The 20,287-nt window shown below is 41.4% G+C and overlaps 1 protein-coding gene across 8 annotated transcripts in view; it reads left to right on the top strand.

The window, feature by feature from the left end:
- SENP6 (SUMO specific peptidase 6) overlaps nucleotides 1-19,966 on the top strand; it is a 157,535-nt gene extending 137,569 nt beyond the window's left edge. For all 8 annotated transcript variants that reach the window (XM_077487361.1, XM_077487362.1, XM_077487360.1 and 5 more), the window contains 5 exons: nucleotides 4,093-4,193; nucleotides 9,666-9,754; nucleotides 17,810-17,878; nucleotides 17,969-18,119; nucleotides 19,428-19,966. In XM_077487361.1, the coding sequence (XP_077343487.1) occupies nucleotides 4,093-4,193; nucleotides 9,666-9,754; nucleotides 17,810-17,878; nucleotides 17,969-18,119; nucleotides 19,428-19,637 (620 nt within the window). In that variant the 3' untranslated portion in view covers nucleotides 19,638-19,966. The remainder of the gene's footprint in view (nucleotides 1-4,092; nucleotides 4,194-9,665; nucleotides 9,755-17,809; nucleotides 17,879-17,968; nucleotides 18,120-19,427) is intronic.
- The last annotated feature ends 321 nt before the right edge of the window (nucleotides 19,967-20,287 follow it).

The raw sequence follows: 20,287 nt of genomic DNA, 5'->3' as shown, positions 1-20,287 counted from the left end.
ATTTTTATTTTTTGCGATATAAACGTAAAAAGACCGCAAATTTTGAAAAAAAATGATATTTTCTACTTTTTGTTATTAGAAAAATCCAATAAACTCAATTTTAGTCATACATTTAGGCCAAAATGTATTCAGCCACATGTCTTTGGTAAAAAAAAAAGTCAATAACTGTATATTTATTGGTTTGCGCAAAAGTTGTCACATCTACAAACTAAGGTACGTTTTCTGGAATTTACGCAGCTTTTAGTTTACGACTGCCTATCTCATTTCTTGAGGTGCTAAAATGGCAGGGCAGTACAAACCCCCCCAAATGACCCCATTTTGGAAAGTAGACACCCTAAGGAAATTGATAAGTGGCATGTTGAGCCCATTGAATATTTTATTTTTTTGCCTCAAGCGATTGAATAATGACAAAAAAAAAATTATTTTTTTTTTTTTTACACAAAGTTGTCACTAAATGATATATTGCTCACACATGCTATGGGCATATGTGAAATGACACCCCAAAATAAATTCTGCTGCTTCTCCTGAGTACGGGGATACCACATATGTGTGACTTTTTGGGAGCCTAGCCGCGTACGGGGCCCCGAAAACCAAGCACCGCCTTCAGGCTTTCTAAGGGCGTAAATTTTTGATTTCACTTCTCACTACCTATTACAGTTTTGAAGGCCATAAAATGCCAAGATGGCACAAAATACCCACATATGACCCCATTTTAGAAAGTAGACACCCCAAGCTATTTGCTGAGAGGCATTTTGAGTCCATGGAATATTTTATATTTTGCCACAAGTTGCGGGAAAATTACAAACTTTAATTGTTTTTAATTTTTTTTCACAAAGTTGTCACTAAATGATATATTGCTCACGCATGCCATGGGCATATGTGAAATGACACCCCAAAATAAATTCTGCTGCTTCTCCTGAGTACGGGGATACCACATGTGTGGGATTTTTTGGGAGCCTAGCCGCGTACGGGGCCCCGAAAGCCAAGAACCGCCTTCAGGTTTTCTAAGGGCGTAAATATTTGACTTCACTCCTCACTACCTATTACAGTTTTGAAGGCCATAAAATGCCAAGATGGCACAAAACCCCCACAAATGACCCCATTTTAGAAAGTAGACACCCCAAGCTATTTGCTGAGAGGCATGTTGAGTCCATGGAATATTTTATATTTTGCCACAAGTTGCGGGAAAATTACAAACTTTTTTTTTTTTTTCCACAAAGTTGTCACTAAATGATATATTGCTCACGCATGCCATGGGCATATGTGAAATGACACCCCAAAATAAATTCTGCTGCTTCTCCTGAGTACGGGGATACCACATATGTGGGACTTTTTGGGAGCCTAGCCGCGTACGGGGCCCCGAAAACCAAGCACCGCCTTCAGGCTTTCTAAGGGCGTTACAGTTTTGAAGGCCATAAAATGCCAAGATGGCACAAACCCCCCCCCCCCCCCCCCAAATGACCCCATTTTGGAAAGTAGACACCCCTAAATTTAGGGGTACACTAGTGAGACTAGGTAATAAATGGCGGGTGCCCTGAAACTATAAAAAAATAACTAACCAACCAGCATCACCTGTAACAGTTATATGGTGATCACTGGTGAAAGGGTTAACTAGGGGGCAATCAGGGGGCTTTATGCGGTAGTATATCTGGGTCCCTGGCGCTATAAAAAGCTGCGGCGAACCTAAATACCTACCTGCCTAACTAGCGTCACCTGTGACACTAATACAGCGATCAGAAAAACTATCGCTTATTAGGCTGGGTTCACACTGGAGCGATGCGGGAACGCCACGAATCCGCGGCGGGTTCCCGCATCGCATGCCTCCCGGCGGCAGTTCACACTGCCCTATGCGAACTGCTGGGAGTGTCAGTGAAATGTTAATGACACCCCCAGATCAGTTCGCATATCGCAGTGCGATCTGCAAACTCGGATCCCATGGTGTGAACACCCATGCGATCCGATTCTGCTGCGGACCAAAAAAAGGGTCCCGTGCGAGTTTGCGGCGGGTGCGACGCAAATTCAGCCATACTATCTGTATGGCTGAACTCGAATCGCACAGAGATCGGATGTGATTTGCACTGCAGTGCGGTGCGAATCACATCCGTTCTCATAAACCGCTGCAATGTGAACCCAGCCTTAGTGACACTGGCGACGGGGGGTGATCACGGGGTTAAACCTTTATTGGGGGGGTTAGGGGGGTACCTTAGAACTAAAGAGGGCTAACCCTAACTGCCCTAACAGTTATTACAGTCACAAATGACACCCGCCGGGTGATCAGGGGGTTAAACCTTTATTATGTAATAAATGGCGGGTGCCCTGAAACTATAAAAAAATAACTAACCAACCAGCGTCACCTGTAACAGTTATATGGTGATCACTGATGAAAGGGTTAACTAGGGGGCAATCAGGGGGCTTTATGCGGTAGTATATGGGGGTCCCTGGCGCTATAAAAAGCTGCGGCGAACCTAAATGCCTAACTAGCGTCACCTGTGACACTAAAACAGCGATCAGAAAAACGATCGCTTATTAGGCTGGGTTCACACTGGAGCGATGCGGGAACGCCACGAATCCGCGGCGGGTTCCACGCATCGCATGCCTCCCGGCGGCAGTTCACACTGCCCTATGCGAACTGCTGGGAGTGTCAGTGAAATGTTAATGACACCCCCAGATCAGTTCGCATATCGCAGTGCGATCTGCAAACTCGGATCGCATGGTGTGAACACCCATGCGATCCGATTCTGCTGCGGACCAAAAAAAGGGTCCCGTGCGAATTTGCGGCGGGTGCGGCGAATGGCTGCACTCGAATCGCAGAGATCAGATGTGATTTGCACTGCAGTGCGGTGCGAATCACATCCGTTCTCATAAACCGCTGCAATGTGAACCCAGCCTTAGTGACACTGGCGACGGGGGGTGATCACGGGGTTAAACCTTTATTGGGGGGGGTTAGGGGGGTACATTAGAACTAAAGGGGGCTAACCCTAACTGCCCTAACAGTTATTACAGTCACAAATGACACCAATGCAAAAAAAAAAAAAAATGCATTGGTGTCACTGTGACTGGGGGGGCAGGGGTAATTGGGGGGGTGATCGGGGGGTAAAGGGGGGGTGTGAGTGTGCCTGGCATGTTCTACTGTGAAGTGTCGTGTTGGTGCAACTCCACCGATCCTCTCTCCTCGGTGTCGGAATGAAAAATACTGACACGGAGGAGAGATTACATCACTTCCTCTCCTGTGTTTACATTACAGGAGAGGAAGTGATGTCACGAAGGATTTCCATTCGTCGGGAGCGATCGCGAGGGGGTGGCCATGAATGAATGGCCGCCCCCTCATCCCAGATCGCTCCCGAACGAATACCGACCGCCGCAGGCACCGGGGGGGGCCCGATAGGGCCCCCCACCCGCGGGAAGGCAGGGACGTACAGGTACGCCCATATGCCTGCCCGTGCCATTCTGTCGACGTACATCGTCGTGCGGCGGTCGGCAAGTGGTTAAAGTCAAAAAAGTAATGTGAGACCGCTTCCAGAGGGGGGAAGAAAGTGAATGGGGAAGCCTGAGGAGCATGTACAATGACAGTGGCCACATAGTGGCAAAGATAGCAGCCGATCCTTTGGCTGCTAACAGTAGGGAAGTCTATGGGAAAGGCAGGATCAACCAGGTATTAACTAATAAGGAAAAGGAAAAATGTTATGCTGGTGGGTTTCTGTATATGGGTATAAGATATATCTTTTAAAGAGAGAGATGTAAATAGATTTTTTTTTTGGGGGGGGGGGGGGGGGGGAGTTATGACACTTTAATTGTGCTGACAGTAGTCACATAATTTGTTACAGCAGTGGTCACCATTGTTATGAAGTTGGCCCCTTTAGCAGCCTTTTAAACTAAATTGAGACCATGTTAAACAGCAAGATTGTCATTGCATCCCATAGAAGCCAGCTTACCTATACCTTCTCCTGTGTAGTGAATTTCAAATTGTCACAAATTCTTTACAGATGTTAAACTGCAGCAAGAGAATTGTGCAAATGTGCTTTCTGTTTCATCTAGTATTCTCTCCAAATCCAGTCCTTGTGCCCTACTTAAATTGTGTTTTATCCCACACAGATGGTTTGCACAGAATACAAATAAGCTATACTGATTCACCAGATGACTTGAAAAAGAATGAAGAGGAGTTCATAGATTTTTCAGATGACCAAGATAATCTGGTATGTGAAATAACTAACTGTAAAGTTTCATAAACATTTTTTTATTTACAGCACAGTTGAGCGGTGAATGGGATGCTTGACCAAATATCTAATGTGAATGTAAAGTTATGATTCGCACATCAGTGGATTTTGTTTGACAATACTGCATGCACCATATTCATATAGTAAAGTCTGTTTTATTAAAACATTGACTGTCCTTATGCAAAATAAGCCATTTTGTAATTTAAAGTTGTCAAAAGTAATATTTCTGCAGCCGCAATCATTTTCTAAAATTAAAAAATGTATGTGTCATTTCTGTAACCATGACACCACTATGACATGACCATCCTTCACATTGCTTGCTCGTGTAGTTTGCTCAAGGATTTTTCCACTAATTATCGCCTTGTTACAATTCTGATGCTAAACGTATGATTATAGCAGGTAGAGCTTTTCACTTGGTGCTCAGCAAGTAGAAAGTGAATAGCATGCAGGTAGATAGAGCAGAAATATTTGCTAAACATTTGTAGATTATAGAACTGCTGTGGAAATCATTTAAAGTTTTACTCCAGCCATTTATTAAAGGTTTAGATGGCATAGGGAAGATTTTACTTTTTTTTTTTTTTTTGCATGATCCTATTAAGCTATTCCCTCACTTTTTGTTTGTGCAAGAAATATAGAGTGTGATCTTCTCTGGGACAGGAAAGTACACAAACCGATAAAGATGTTATAGTTTTCATTACAGGATGGTAGTCACAACTGTAGAGTTATGCTGCTCCTTTCAGGAGATTGTCTACAGGAGATAGACCACTCCCAGCAAGTTGTTTTCTTAAATTTTTCCTTTGCTAGAGTCCTTAGGAAACTGCCATCTTCTCTGTGAGAGAAGAAAATAGATTTTTGTTAGTGATTGTAAAGGATCGTTTTTATTTTCTTATTTTGTTTTTTAAATAATAAACATGTCATACTTGCCTCCACTGTGCAGCTCGTTTTGCACAGAGTGGCTCCAAACCTTGTCTTTTGGGGTCCCCCCGGCGGCCCACGCGGCTCCTCGCATCAGATAACCCCCTAGAAGAAGCACTTTCCCGAGGGGGATACCTTGCGAGTATGCTCCTGGGTCAAGCATTTGCGTCCACAGACACGAATGCCAGACCCGGCCCCACCCCTCAGTGCCCGCGTCATTGGATTTGATTGACGGTCGGTCTGCAGGCCTGGAACGCATGCCAATATCAAATACGGAAGAATTTTTCCTTGAGTTGGAGAGCGATTCTATTGGTCAGAGCGAGCAGTCCCAGTGCCAGGTCAGGAGCCTTTTGGCTGTCTGTTTTTTACTTATTTTTTATTAAAGTCAGTATTATGCTATGGATTTTTTTGTATTTTTTCACATTTGCTGCTTGAGTCTGTGAAGAGAGACACCCCATCTACCATCATTTGCATCGGTATCCATATGAGCAGGCATTATCCTGTACAAGTGTTGTTTGACTTACTTTTTAATTAAAGTGGTCAAACGGATCTGGTAAGCAGTTTGGACTTGTATCTTCACTACTGGTGTAGTTCTACGTGCATGGTGGAGGGAGTCGCAAGCCTTTTTTCCGACTTGTTGCTAATCGTTGCTATATCACGTTTACGATTTGTTTTCCACTTTCCGGATCGGCAGAATTCGACAGAGTTCATTCTTTGTAGAGACACGTTATTGGGACTTTACATTGTTAATTATTATTATTATGTATGGTGGTTCACTGATGTTCACTATTTCTCCAGTATAATTATTATTATATATGCGTATACTTTTATTTTGCTGGGGATGCTAGTATAGATCTGATCAGATACTATAACACTACGGGAGGTGTATGCTTTGCGTGTGGGTGTTAGCGGTACTGGCACTAACCTAGCGCTGCCTGGGGCGACGCAGACCCTGACCCTAAAACCTAATTGAGATCACCCGCCGGGTGATCAGGGGGTTAAACCTTTATTGGGTAATAAATGGGTGCCCTGATGCTATAAAAAGCAAACTAACCAGAGTCACCCGTAACACGTATACGGTGATCACTGGTGAAAGGGTTAACTAGGGGCAATCAGGGGGTTAAAATCTTTATTAGGTAGTATATGGGGGTCCCTGACGCTATATAAAAACCTGACGGGGAGCCTAAATAACGAACTGGCTAACCAGCGTCACTTATACAGTGATCGCTGGTGAAAGGGTTAACTAGGGGCAATCGGGGGGTTAAAAACAATTATTGGGTAGTATATCGGGGTACCTAGCGCTATAAAAACCTGGCGGTGAACCTAAAAAAATAACTAGCTACCTAGCGGCACCAGTGACACTAATGCAGCGATCAGAAAAACGATTGCTTAGTGACACTGGCAAAAGGGGGTGAAAGGGTTAACTCTAGGGGAATTGGGGGGTTAAACCTTTATTGGGGGGTGGTAGGGGGCTACCCTGGACCTAACACTAACTGCCCTGACAGTTTTTACTGTCACAACTGACACTAAATGCAGTGATCAGTAAATAAATGATCACTGCAATCAGTGACACTGTGACTGGGAGGCGGGGGATTTGTGTGCCTATGTGTAGCTACATGTCAGTGTAGTGTTGGTGCACTTACTTTCTCTGTTCTCCTCGCAGTCCGGTCAAAAAGACCGCCCCGAGGAGAGTGACATCACTTCCTCCCTGCCTGTGTTTACACTACACAGGCGGGGGAAGCTTCTCATTCGCCAGGAGCGATCGAGAGGGGATGGCCAGAAACCAACAGCCATCCCCTCATCCCGGATCGCTCCTGAAGCGAAACGGACCGCCGCAGCCACTGGAAGGCAAGCACATACATGTACGTGCTTGTGCCTGTCGGTGCCATTCTGCCGACGTACATTGCCATGCGGTGGTCCTTAAGTGGTTACGTTTTACCAGGTAGACGTTCAGGCCTCTCTTGATGCCAGTTTCAGACATAAGGGTGCTTCATGCTGCTATGAGTCTCTCAAGAATTCCTGACTCATTTGTTTACTGTGTTGCCCACTCCTTAGTTGTACTGCTTTTGGAAGTCCCAGTTTGAATTATTAAAAGGAGCCTGTCCTGTGCAGTTTGATCAGAATAGAATTTTGACTTACTAGCAAAGTCTATTTCCTGGAGTGCAGTGCAAGTCCATCTCCTCTGCCCTTATGATCTCCCTATTGCTTGCTACAAAACTGAAGCTAGCTGGAAGTGAAAAGATATGTTATCTTAGCAATTCTTGTTCTGCCAGTGTCCAGTCACCTATAAATGTACCTAAATATAACCCAGTTGTTATGATTTTACAATCTACTGCATTCCAGGATTTTTTTTTGAGTCAAAAATCCTATTTTCTTACCTGTAAAATCCTCTTCTTGAAGTACATTACAGGACACAGGTCCCGCCATTCAGTTTCTTTTGACCCACTCCTGCTACTACTTGCTGGGAGTCAGATGGTTTATGTAGGGCTGTGTCCAACATTCCTTAATACCACCCAGTGTCTTGTGTGAACTCTAAGAAAATTATTTTGCAGGTAAGACCAATCTTTTTCACAGGTTTTAATTCTTCCTCACCTAAAGTGATTGTAAGCGATCATCTTGTAAAACAACCCATTCAGTTTAAAGTGGTTGTAAACCCTCCTAAACATGTTTAGCTAGGTAGATAATACTTTTCTCAGGCAGCTGATCGCTGCCTGAGAAAGTGCACTTACTTGTGTCATTTTCGTAAAAACCGCCGTTTTGATGTCCATGACGTCATGCGCGCTTGCGCAGTATGGACTTGCAAGCGCGGCATATATTGTATTGCCACCTGTGTCTTTCCTGCTTCTGTGCCTTTGCTAGTACGTGACATTCTCCTCAGAGTGGCAGAGGAGAAGTCTCGCGATGTACACATCTCCCTGCTCTTCCTGATACTCCCCCTTGTGACTGAACAAGACGTCACGCAGGGGAATGAATAATAGAGCAGAGCAGAGCGAGAGAGAGACACATTAAATGCTTTGTTGCCTTAGTAACGGCAACCGAGATCGAGGCTTGGTTAGGATTGTTATGATGCTACGGCGCATGCGCAAGATTTCTTGAGGGGACTCAAACTAAGGGCGGAAATGACGTCCACAAAGGAGAGGAAAACCAGACGTAGCAATGGCGCAGGCGATACCCGGAAGGCACAGATTTTTAAAAATTATAAAAAAGGTATTTATAACGCTCGTTTTGCGGAAATATATAGATCGTATGAATGCTGATGTTTAGTATAATAGAAACAATTGAAAATTACGATTTTTTTGGTGGGGTTTACTTCCTCTTTAAAATAGTAGTGAAAGGCAAAACCTTTTTGTATAGATATAAAAATACATTATAAATACCTTTTTTTCCCTTTTTTTTATAAGTGATCCCATTTCCTCTGTTCGCAGCTGCATAAGAGCTGGGGGGAGGAGAAGCCACTGAGCTTCCCAGTGAATGGCTGTGCAGCGGGTGCGTATCAGGACAAGTCTGATCATTAGAGGAGAGCACACGGAGTTCCCAGCATAGCTAGAGAACTGACCATGGTGTTGTGATTAAAATGGTATTTCTATATACCTGACAAAGACCAGCTAGGTATAACTTACGCAATTACAATACTTACGAAACCCTTTATACTAATGCTGCAGCATTAGGAGACAACATCCTGACAAAGACAATAAGAGATGAGTCGAGACCAAAGTTCAGGAGTTGTGTAATATATTGTGGGAGGGACTTCATTTTATATGCACCCTTATCAGCCAATCATTGCATAGAACATGGGTGTGGTTAATACATAGGCGTACATTACACACCATCATTACATATTACCCATGTCATCTGCTTCTGAATCACAGTGCTCTCCTGCTTAGTGTGGTCAGTTTTTAATAGGAAAGCAGAGGGAATAGCAGGAACACCAGGGATTTTACACAAAGGAAGTAATACAAAGAGAACAGGATATTTTCTCCTACAAGTACATGGTACAGCAGGTACATATCAGGATATGAAGTATTGGGGTAAAAAACGTTTAAAAGGGGTGTAAACCTTTGTGTTTTTTCACCTTAATGCATCGTATGCATTAAGGTGACAATACACCTGGCAGTCATCGGTCCCCCCGTTTTACTTACCTGAGCCCCTTCATCTGTTCACTCTGTGCAAAATGAGCTGCACAGTTGAAGTAAGTATATGTTTGTTATTTTTAAAAAAAAAGATCCTTTACAAACACACTTTTTTTTTTTTTTTTTTTTTTTTTTTTTTGTGTCATTGGAAAAATGAAGCATCATTAGGTGTACTAATAGGTGGAAGAAATCTGCACAATAAGGGCAAAGATGGCAATACAAACCTTGCCAAGGTCCTAATTCTTTCAATTTCTCTATCCAAAATAAAACGTTTTAGGCTGGTTTTTAGGTTTGTTTTTTTTTCCAATATAATCCAAAAATATCAGTAGATATTAGCTGTCCCAATTATATTTCTTACTTTAATATAGAGGGTTTGCAATATGTAATTCTAATTCCTCTTTTGTAGGATGAAAGCAGTGATGATGGTGGACTTGCTGATGACAATTTCACTTCAGAAGCAGGAAAATGGCATCTGAAACCTACGTTCTGCAAGCAGTAAGTACACACTGAGTTTAAAGGGTTGTTCACCTTTTTTAATTACCATTTTCCAAAAAGATCCACCATGCATTTTACAGTGAGGGGAAAAATGTTTGACCCCCTGCTGATTTTTTATGTTTGCCAACTGAAAAATGATCAGCCTATAATTCTGGTAGGTTTATTTTAACAGTGTGAGACAGAATAACAATAAAAAAAATCCTTAAAAATGCATTTCAAAAAAGTTATAAATTTGCTTTTTAATGATTGAAATAAGTATTTGAACCCTTCGCAAAACTGTAAAATGTACTTGATTGCAAAACCCTTGTTGGCAATTAGAGGTCAGAAGTTTCTTGTAGTTGGCCACCAGGTTTGCACACATCTCAGGAAGGATTTTGTCCCACTCCTCTTTGCAGATCCTCTCCAAGTCATTAAGGTTTCGAGACTGCTGTTTTTTAAAACTCTAACCTCCAGCTCTCTCCACATATGTTTTATGGGATTAAGGTCTGGAGACTGGCTAGGCCACTTCAGGACCTTAATGTGCTTCTTCTTGAGCTACTCCTTTGTTGCCTTGGCCGTGTGTTTTGGGGATGGTGTTCTTAGGGTCATAGGCAGCATTCCTCCTCCTCCTCCAAACACTACTAGTCGAGTTGCTGCCAAAGAGCTTGATTTTGGTTTCATCTGACCACAACACTTTCACCCAGTTCTCCTCTGAATCATTCAGATGTTCATTAGCAAACTTCAGACGGGCCTGAACATGTGCTTTCTTGAGCAGGGGGACCTTATGGGTGCTGCAGGATTTTGGTCCTTCACAGTGTTGTGTATTACCAATTGTTTTCTTGGTGACTATGGTCCCAGCTGCCTTAAGATCATTGACCAGATTCTCCTTAGTAGTTCTGGCCTGATTCCTCACCTTTTGCATGATTATTGAAACCCCACAAGGTGAGATCTTGCATCGAGCCCCAAACCTAGGGAGATTGACAGTTATTTTGTGTTTCTTCCATTTGCGAGTAATCTCACCAACTGTTGTAACCCTCTCACCAAGCTGCTTGGCGATGGCCTTGTAGCCCATCCCAGCCTCCTTTAGGTCTACAATCTTGTCCCTGACATCCTTGGACAGGTCTTAGGTCTTGGCCATGGTGAAGAGATTGGAATCTGATTGCTTTTGGGGACAGGTGTCTTTTTATACAAGTAACAAGCTGAGATTGGGAGCACACCCTTTGAGAGAGCTCCTAATCTCAGCTTGTTACCTGTATAGAAGACACCTGGGAGCCAGAAATCTTGCTGATAGGGGATCAAATGCTTATCTCACTTATTAAAATGCAAATCCATTTATAACTTTTTTGAAATGTGTTTTTCTGGATAGTTTTGTTCTGTCCCTCTGTCGTCAGGGGAACAAATACTTTTTCCCCCTCACTGTAGCCTCCCCAGCACATTACATACCACTCCTCTGCTGTTTAAATAGTTGCCCCTGTTCCCCTCCATACATGTAGGCCATGCACAGGTTGTCAGAAGAAAAAAACTCCTTTGTAGCTGACATCTTTCTATCCTTTACATGTAAAGGCCCGTTTGTTATTAAAAAAGAAATAAATGTCATACTATCCTGCTCTGTGCAAGGGTTTTGCACAGAGCGGCCCTGATCCTCCTTTTTTGGGGTCCCCCGGCTGTGCCTCCTGGCTCCTCCCCTTTGAGTGCACCCATGAAGAGCCACTTTCAATAGGGGCACTCATGCTGGCCTGAGTCCTGCTGCTGCATCCATTGACACTGACAGCAGGACTCCGCCCCACCCCCCGCCTCCCATGTCACTGGCTTTGATTAATAGCAGTGGGAGCCAATGGCTCCTGCTGCTATCAGGCTATCCAATGAGGACCCAAAACAGTGGCTGGAGCTGCTGTGCGCCTTCCCGCCACTGGAATGATCGGGTTAAGGTAAGTAAAAGGGGAGCAGCTGCAGCACAGATTTTCTTTTCACCTTAATGAATAGAATGCAGTAAGGTGAAAAACCATGAGGGTTTACAACTCCTTTAAAGTTAGGAATGGCCAGATTCTAGCCGTGCACCCCCAGTGGCCATTCTGGGTTGTTCAAACACCATGCATGCACTATGCACTCACCTGCTGTCAACAGCTGAGCTATGCCCCTGTTGCTACAGAGGGAGCGCACTGTTTGAATGAGCCAAAGCATCAGCTGCTAGGGTTGCAGTTCTGTTATCTATCTTATCCTACCGTTAAGGCAGGACATTGCGGGGTCAGGTACTAATGGGTTTTTACCAACAGGCTGTGCACAGCCCACATGTTTGTAGGTGGGCAAGAGAAACTATTTTAACAGTAGAGGAGTTGTATGTAATGTGCTAGTGATGTTGAATTGCAGAGGGGATTTTTGGGAAAATGACCCCTAAAGGTGCACTAACCCTTTAAGTGATGCTGATATATACAGATGTAACAAACCGTATACTTTGGGTAAATAAAGTCAAGACAAATTAAATTCCATATCAGGGACTCCTCTGATAAAGCACTTGTCTCAAATGACCACCTCTGCTTGGCAGCGCTAGACATTCTACTGGTCATACTGATTCCGACAAAAATAGAATGTGCTCTTTATGAGCTAGTGACAAGATAGGTGTCTGGGAGAGGAGGAAAGGTGTGTGTGTGTGTGTGTGTGTGTGTGTGTGTGTGTGTGTGTGTGTGAGTGTGTGTGAAGGAGGAGCCTTTTATCTAAGAGGGGAGGAGAATGGCGTTCAGGAGAGGAAGGAAGCAGCTTGTGGAGGGGAGATAAATAATTGGCAAAAGTAGCAAGCCCTGCACAGTGAAAAACAGGGGAGTGCAATATTGAGGATGAGAATGGAAGCTGTAGAGCCGCTCAGGAGTTAAGTGTAAAACTGTCCAGAGGGTATAAAGCTGTTGTCCGAAATGTGGAACTAAGCACTCTTCTTCTATTCTATAGGACAAAGGCCTTGCATGTATAATTGCACTGCCTTGTAAAGAAGGTCACTGATCATATGTATAGCTTTAGCTTCCTATAAATGCGTTTGTTTATTTTATAACATGATGAAAAAATATGTAATCCCTTCCCCTTTGCTGGTGTTCTTCCACAACAAGCCTCTAAAGTGTTTTGCTAAGTTTCCCTAGAGAGGACACAATTCCATAGGGTATGGCAGCTGTCATGTTGAAAAGCTTGATGTTACCAGCTGGTGTTTATTATTAATTAGGAGGCAGGGAAGCTTGCTGAATGGAAGAAACCAGGTGGGAACATGTACCTGTAAATATTTTTCTCTGTTTTAATTTGCCAGAGACCGTCTTTTTCCATTGAAAATCAGTGAGGTAACACTAGGGTGTGTTCGATCTTTAGTATTCTAAATATGTGAATTCGGTGTCCAGTATTGAGTATGAGGTGATGTTAAACCATAACAAAAATGATAATATTGCATTCCGTATATAAATTTTGGTGGCTTTTGGCCTGCACAAAAATGCGGCAAAATTGCACGACTTTCTGCCTGAAAATGAAACACTCAGGTGTGAATGCAACCTTAAATTGTAATCTCGAACGATCAGGGCCCTCTGATTCTTCCTCTATTAAATTGTAGTGCAATTGTACTGTCTGCCCTTTTGTTGTAAAGCGATACATAAACTGTTGCTGTATAAAGCCTGTACACAAGCGGTCCTCGGGTTAACAAGATGGGGTCTGTAGGTTAATTAGGGCCGAAACAACTAATCGACAACGAATAGATTATGAAAATAGTTGTCAACTATTTTCATAATGGATTAATCAGCCAGACGATTAGTTGGCCCGCATACAGAATGCATTATTTGTTTACATATCAAGAAATACAGTGCAGCACACCTACAGCTCAGTACACCATCCATACATGTCAGTAAGTGCCTGAGAACTTGTAAATGTGTGAGGAGCAATACCTCATGGGACATGTAGTCCTGTGCAGGAAGTGAGTGGTTCTAAAGCCCCCATTAACAATTAGAAAATTGAGCCAATTTTTTTTTTTTTTTGAAGAAAGACATTGTTTTTTTATGGCCAGTATATAATATATTATAATTCTGTCTAAAAATCAGCAAAACGGTTTTTAATTTTGTTTTCTTTTATTAAAAAAATGAGATCTCTGAGTGATGATATTTACCAGATTCAACCTCTAAGTGCCGGTTCACACAGGAGCGGCCTCAAAGTCGTCCGACTCTGAAGCCAACCCCATACAGCGCAGCTTGCAAAACAACTTCTGTATAGAAGTCAAAGCAAGTCATTCCAAAGTAGTGCAGGAACCTTTTTATAAGTTGGAACGACTTCAGTCAGTCCTATTAGAATGGTTCCTTTGCACTGCCTGGAGCATGAGTTGTCAGGTGGTGAAGTCGCCCAGTTTGAACCGGCACTCAGTATATACAGTATATCTCTTCTGTCTGTTCTTCTCAGAGTGGATTAGAGATTTTGCTCCCTACCATATAGTTGGTTATTTTTATGTTTACTACTTCATATAGATATTGAAGAATAAATTGCCTTTTATTAAACATTACATATTAACTAAATTATACACCACACTTTTTTTTCTTTTTTTTAAGGTTATTATTCGATTAATCAATTTAATCAAAATAATAATAATAATAACTAATCGATTATGAAAGTAATAGTTAGGTGCAGCCCTAGGTTTGTTCTTAATTTTAATCTGGTTGTAAGTTGGAACAGGTACATTTTTCAAGTGTAGCTCCAGCCAACAAAACAATTTTAAGCTGTTTGGATAACATAGGGAAGGGTTAACACCCCTGTAACATTTGTTTTGCTGTCTGTGCCCCTGTTCAGAAAATTTCACCTCACATTCTGTCCCAATGACAATTGGATTTTGAAAATTTTGAGTTGTGGAAACGAGCCTTGGTGATAAAGCATCAGTGGAGGTCTATTTTTCCCATAACACTTACAGGAGTGAATTTCTCTCACTTCCTGTTGTCTCCCTGCGTTTGTAAGTAGGAGCCGTTTGTAATTGGAGACCGCCTGTAATAATAATTGTACTTGTCCCTGAGTTCAATTTTGAATATTTGATATAACGAAAGAGTTGGTGAATTTTGAATATTTAGCTAAAACCTGAGATCAAAAAAAAAATATTACTTTAAAAAAAAAAAAAAAAGTGACATTAAACAATATCCTCCTCCAAAAACAATCCATACGTATTCACAACTTAATGGCCCAGTGATCTATTTTTCTGAAAATATTTTTCTTGAAGTTCTCTGTGAGCTCCCAAACATCATCCCCCCCCCTCTTTGCTTCTGTTTGGAACAAGTAGTGCTCGTTAATTGTAGTCATGTGCACTGGTCTATGCACACTACACATTCCATAAATGTCCATCTCGGCAATAAGAGACTACTATTTCCTACATACAGTGACACATGGAGAAAAAACATAGCCATCCTCCAACAAAAACTCACTTGAATATAATTTTTTTTAAAGCAGAAATGGTGCCATTTAAAGCAGAATTAACCCTCCACCCATTTTTTATTTTTATTGTGCCCCAGGAGCTTTTAGCCATAATGTGATAGTTTGCACAGCATATTATGGCAGACGTTCCTTGAAAGCAGTCTACTCCATTGCTTCGCTGTTGATGCTCTTTATTACAGGCATTGCCATCTTCTCCCAGTCTTCCTTTTGAGTCCTGACTCTTTGACCGCTTGGATGGACAGGTCATGATGGCATCACTCCTGTGCATAGGAGACACATCATCACAACAATGAGTGGTGCCTGTTTTAAGTGTATGCTGAGCTGTGCTTGTGTAGTTGAGTGTACATAAACCCTGACAGGTAGGGATTGAGAAAGAAGAAACCACTAGGGGTTCTTCTGTCATAAAAAAAACCCTCTACATTGCACAGGCATCCCACCCATATGCAACTCAAGTGCTCAAGCAGTGTAGAAGAGTATAACCGCTTTGGAGGAAAAAACATGGTGGAACGCTAACTAGTCAGTTCTCTTTAGGGTGTAAAGTAAGTTGTTTAATAGCGATCACAAAATCAAGTCGCTTTTATGTACTAAGACTTATGAGCTTTAAGCACACCATACTGCTGCTTCTTTTGGAGTAGTTATAAGCTGTTTATTATTTCAGACTCTGAAATTCATTGATTTTTACATGGTGGATCAAAAACAAAGCAACATGTCAACTGCTCCATAAGATCCAGTTCAAACAAGACACATCCATCAGATACAGTAGATATAAAAAGTCTATACACCCCTGTTAAAATGTCAGGTCTCTGTGATGTAAAAAAAAAATGACAAAGATAAATCATTTCAGAACATTTTACACCTTTAATGTGAGCTATAAACAGTACAACTCAATCGAAAAACCAAGTTAAATCTTTTGGGGGGTGGGAATAAAAAAGTTCAGCTGTTCTAGTAGGTCTTTCCTGACGGTCTTAGTCGTATCCTACAGCAAAAGACATGGTTTGCAGAGAGGTTCAGAAGCATCAGTGTGATCTCATTGTTAAAAGGTATCAGTCAGGTGAAGGGTACAAAATAATTTCCAAGGCATTAGATATACCATGGAACACAGTGAAGACAGTCATCAAGTGGAGAAAATATGGTACAACAGTGACATTACCAAGAACTGGACGTGCCTCCAACATTTATGAAAAGACTAGAAGAAAACTGGTCAGGGAGGCTGCCAAGAGGCCTACAGCAACATTAAAGGAACTGCAGGAATATCTGGCATGTACTGGCTGTGTGGGACATGTGACCACAATCTCCCGTATTCTTCATATGTCTGGGCATGTGGTAGATTGGCAAGATGAAAGCCTTTTCTTACAAAGAAGAACATCCAAGCCCAGCTAAATTTTGCAAAAACACATCTGAAGTCTCCCAAAATCATATGGGAAAATGTGTTATGTTCTGATGAAACCAAGGTTAAACTTTTTGTCCACAGTTCCAAAAGATTGGCGCAAAAACAACACTGCACATCACCAAAAGAACACCATACCCACAGTGAAGCATGGTGGTGGCAGCAGCATGCTTTGGGTGTTTTTTCTTCAGCTGGAACAGGGCCCATAGTCAAGGTAAAGTGAATTATGAACAGTTCCAAATACCAATCAGTATTGGAGCAAAACCTTCAGGCATTTGCTAGAAAGCAGAACATGAAGAGGAACTTCATCTTTCAGCATGACAACGACTCAAAGCATACATCCAAATCAACAAAAGAATGGCTTTACCAGAAGAAGATTAAAGTTTTGGAATGGCCAAGCCAGAGCCCAGACCTGAATCTGATCGAAAATCTGTGGGGTGTTCTGAAGAGGGCTGTACACTGGCGATGCCCTCACAATCTGACAGATTTAGAGTGTTGCCAAGTCCAGATGTGCCATGCTGATGGACCCAGACTGAGTGCTGTAATAATCAAAAGGTGCTTCATCAAAGTATTAGTTTAAGGGTGTGCCGTATTATTTTATTTTTTTATTTTTACTTTCCTGCACCTAATTTCAGTTTGTTGTTTAACAGTTTGTACAGTTTATAGGTCACATTCAAAGGTGTAAAAAGTTCAGAAATGATTTATCTGTGTCTTACATCACAGAAACCTGACATTTTAAAAACAGGGTGGTAATCCAATCAACAAAAAGTGGTGCCAAACAAATACAAATACAGTGAAAGTGAAATATTGAGTGAAAGCTGTTGAACTTTTGATGTTTCCCATTGTTACATTCGGTGAGTCTGCAATCTTCTCACACGAATGAAGGTGGAACACAGTTTGGCTAATTAAGAGTACCTGTCACTCACTATATGGTGTATTGGTGTGTTTATTCCACTACATGAGTACTGTTCATTGTATGGTTTTTTTGTGTGGTTATGTTATGCACTTGATTCACAGTTATAAGCATATGTGAGTTGGCACCAACCCTTTTATATGTGATAATTTTAACAGGGATGTGTAGACTTTTTATATCCTCTGGTTTGATATATGTTGCCAACAACAAACACAAATGTCAGTGCATACTAACCATTAATGTTATGAATTTCATTCTGCAGTTTACTATGATGTGATAGCAGGGTTACTACTAGAGATTTGTTTCCTCGTTAGTGTATATTGTTTAATATACTTATGCTTCCTTTCAGACCATGCATTCTACTTATGGATTCACTGAGAGGTCCTTCTCGATCTACAGTAGTAAAAACATTACGAGAGTGAGTTGTATACATTTATATCTTCTTCTTTTACCTTTTTTGGTGCCATTTCTTTCTTGGACTGCAATCTCCTATTACCTTCTTTCCTAGATACTTAGAAGTAGAATGGGAAGTTAAGAAAGGAACTAAAAGAAGTTTTTCCAAAGAGGTTATGAAAGGTTCCAATCCCAGAGTGCCTCAACAAAACAATTTCAGTGACTGTGGTGTATATATACTCCAGTATGTGGAAAGCTTTTTCGAGGTGAGTGTATCAGTATGGTGTTTTATTTAATGTGTACTGTATATATCAAGACCATGTAGTAAGCTTATTAGGAAATCATATGGGTAGAATATGAGGAATTTATACTAATAGCTCCTCATATCCGTACTAAGGCCAGGATCTTGGTAAAGCAGTGAAGTGTTTAACCCCTTCCTGACCAGCCGCTGCAGTTGTACTGCAGAAGGTTGGCTCCCCTGGGCGAACCGACGTAACTATGTCGATTTGCCTTTTGACCACTAGGGTGTGCGCCCGCCCGCGGTCTCGGCCGCTGGGCACCTGTGATCACTCCACCCAAAGACTGAACGGAGATCTGTCAATGTAAACAGAAGGATCTCCATGCTGTCAGGGGTGAGGAAAAGCGATCTATTCATAATAAGTATGAACAATGATCGGTCTCCTTACCCAGTCAGTCCCCTCTCTGAACAGTTAGAATCACCCCCTAGTGTTAACCCCTTCCCCGCCAGTGACATTTACACAGTAATCTTTTTTTTTTTTTTTTTGTAGCACTGATTGCTGTATCAATGCCAATGGTCCCAACCGCTATTACTAGTAAAAATAATAATAATAAAATGCCATAAATCTTTCCCCTATTTTGTAGATGCTATAACTTTTGTGCAAACCAATCAATATACGCTTATTGCAATTTTTATTACAAAAAATATGTAGAATACATATCGGCTTAAACTGAGGAAAAAATTGTCTTTTAAAAAAAAAAAATTGAGATATTCTAGCAAAAAGTACAAAATACAGTGGGTTTTTCTTTATTATTTATTTTCAATTGTCGCTCTTTTTTGTTTAAAAAGTAAAAACTGCAGAGATGATCAAATACCACTAAAAGAAAGCTCTATTTATGAGGGAAAAAAATGTAGATTTTGTTTGGGTAGAGCGTTGCGCGATCGCACAATTGTCAGTTAAAGTGCCGTATCGCAAAAAAATGGCCTGGTCATTGAGCAGCCAAATCTTCTGGGGCTGAAGTGGTTAAACTGATTGGGGAAATGTTCAGTACAGCTGACAAATATATAGGCACTTTCTTTTAATGCAAAAAAACAAACGCTCCAAATGAAAAAATATATATATTTGCATACAGTGTTGTATGACCACGCAATTGCCAATTAAATTAGTACAGTGTTGAATAGCAAAAAATGGCCTGGTCATGAAGGGGGTAGATCTTCCAGATGTCAAGTGGTTATGTAATACTTTTTATATTGATATCTAATATTATCCTGACTGAATGGATTGCAGACATAATCTTTTTGCTTTATTATACCTTCCTGCATCACACTTTTCCAGAACCCCATTCAGAGTTTTGATCTGCCAATGAATTTGACCAACTGGTTTCCTGAACAAAGAATGAAGACGAAGCGTGAAGAAATCCGGAATCTTATTCTTACTCTGCAGGAGCTTCAAAGTAAAGACAAGAAAGGACAGAGGGACCTTAGCACAACACAGCCCACTCCAGCAGAGGGAACAGAGCAGATCATCAATGATTTTGCTTTATGAGCATTTCATCTGTGGCATGCTACTCTGCCTTTAGAAAAACAGAGTTGACTTCTTTTGAAACTTATTTTGAGGTTTGTAACCCTGGAATGGAACATTCACTCTTCATAAATTTGAGTGGCGTGTGACTGTCATTCAGAGTACAGGTCCCCCCAACAATTGTATGAACAGTTACACATCTGTACATAAGACGATGAGGCCATTTTCTTTTCAGTATTTATAAAATGATTTTCTCTTTGCATTCTTTAGAAGTGTTTATGTATTCTTAACAGTGACTAAAAAAAAAATCTGAAGTACACTTCAAAATAAAACAGAATATTTATAGGCTCACATTTCAATGTGTATTCAGTTTGGCGGCCCACTGTGTGCATTTCTGTCTCATAAGAGCAATATACACATAATCCGTCCGGTTTGGGATTCTGCATTTATCCAACTTTCAAACTATAGAAAATATTTCAGTTAGGTTTAGTTTTATTCAGCTGTCCATTCATCCTTTTTTGCAGAATAAACATAAGAGCAGTGTTAAATGTGTTGCTTATGGTAATCACAACACTTGCTCAAGTTTAGGTGCTTAAAAGCTTTGCAGACATGCTAAAGGAGGTTTAGACATTTTAGCTGCATTTTATGATGCCATTGTTGGTACATTTTGTCCC

Source organism: Lithobates pipiens, unplaced genomic scaffold, assembly GCF_037356315.1.
Source record: "Lithobates pipiens isolate NorthernLeopardFrog02 unplaced genomic scaffold, aLitPip1_a1.2 Scaffold_18, whole genome shotgun sequence".
NCBI lineage: Eukaryota > Metazoa > Chordata > Amphibia > Anura > Ranidae > Lithobates > Lithobates pipiens.
Note: the sequence above shows the minus strand (reverse complement) of the source record. Positions and strands in the feature narration are given on the sequence as shown.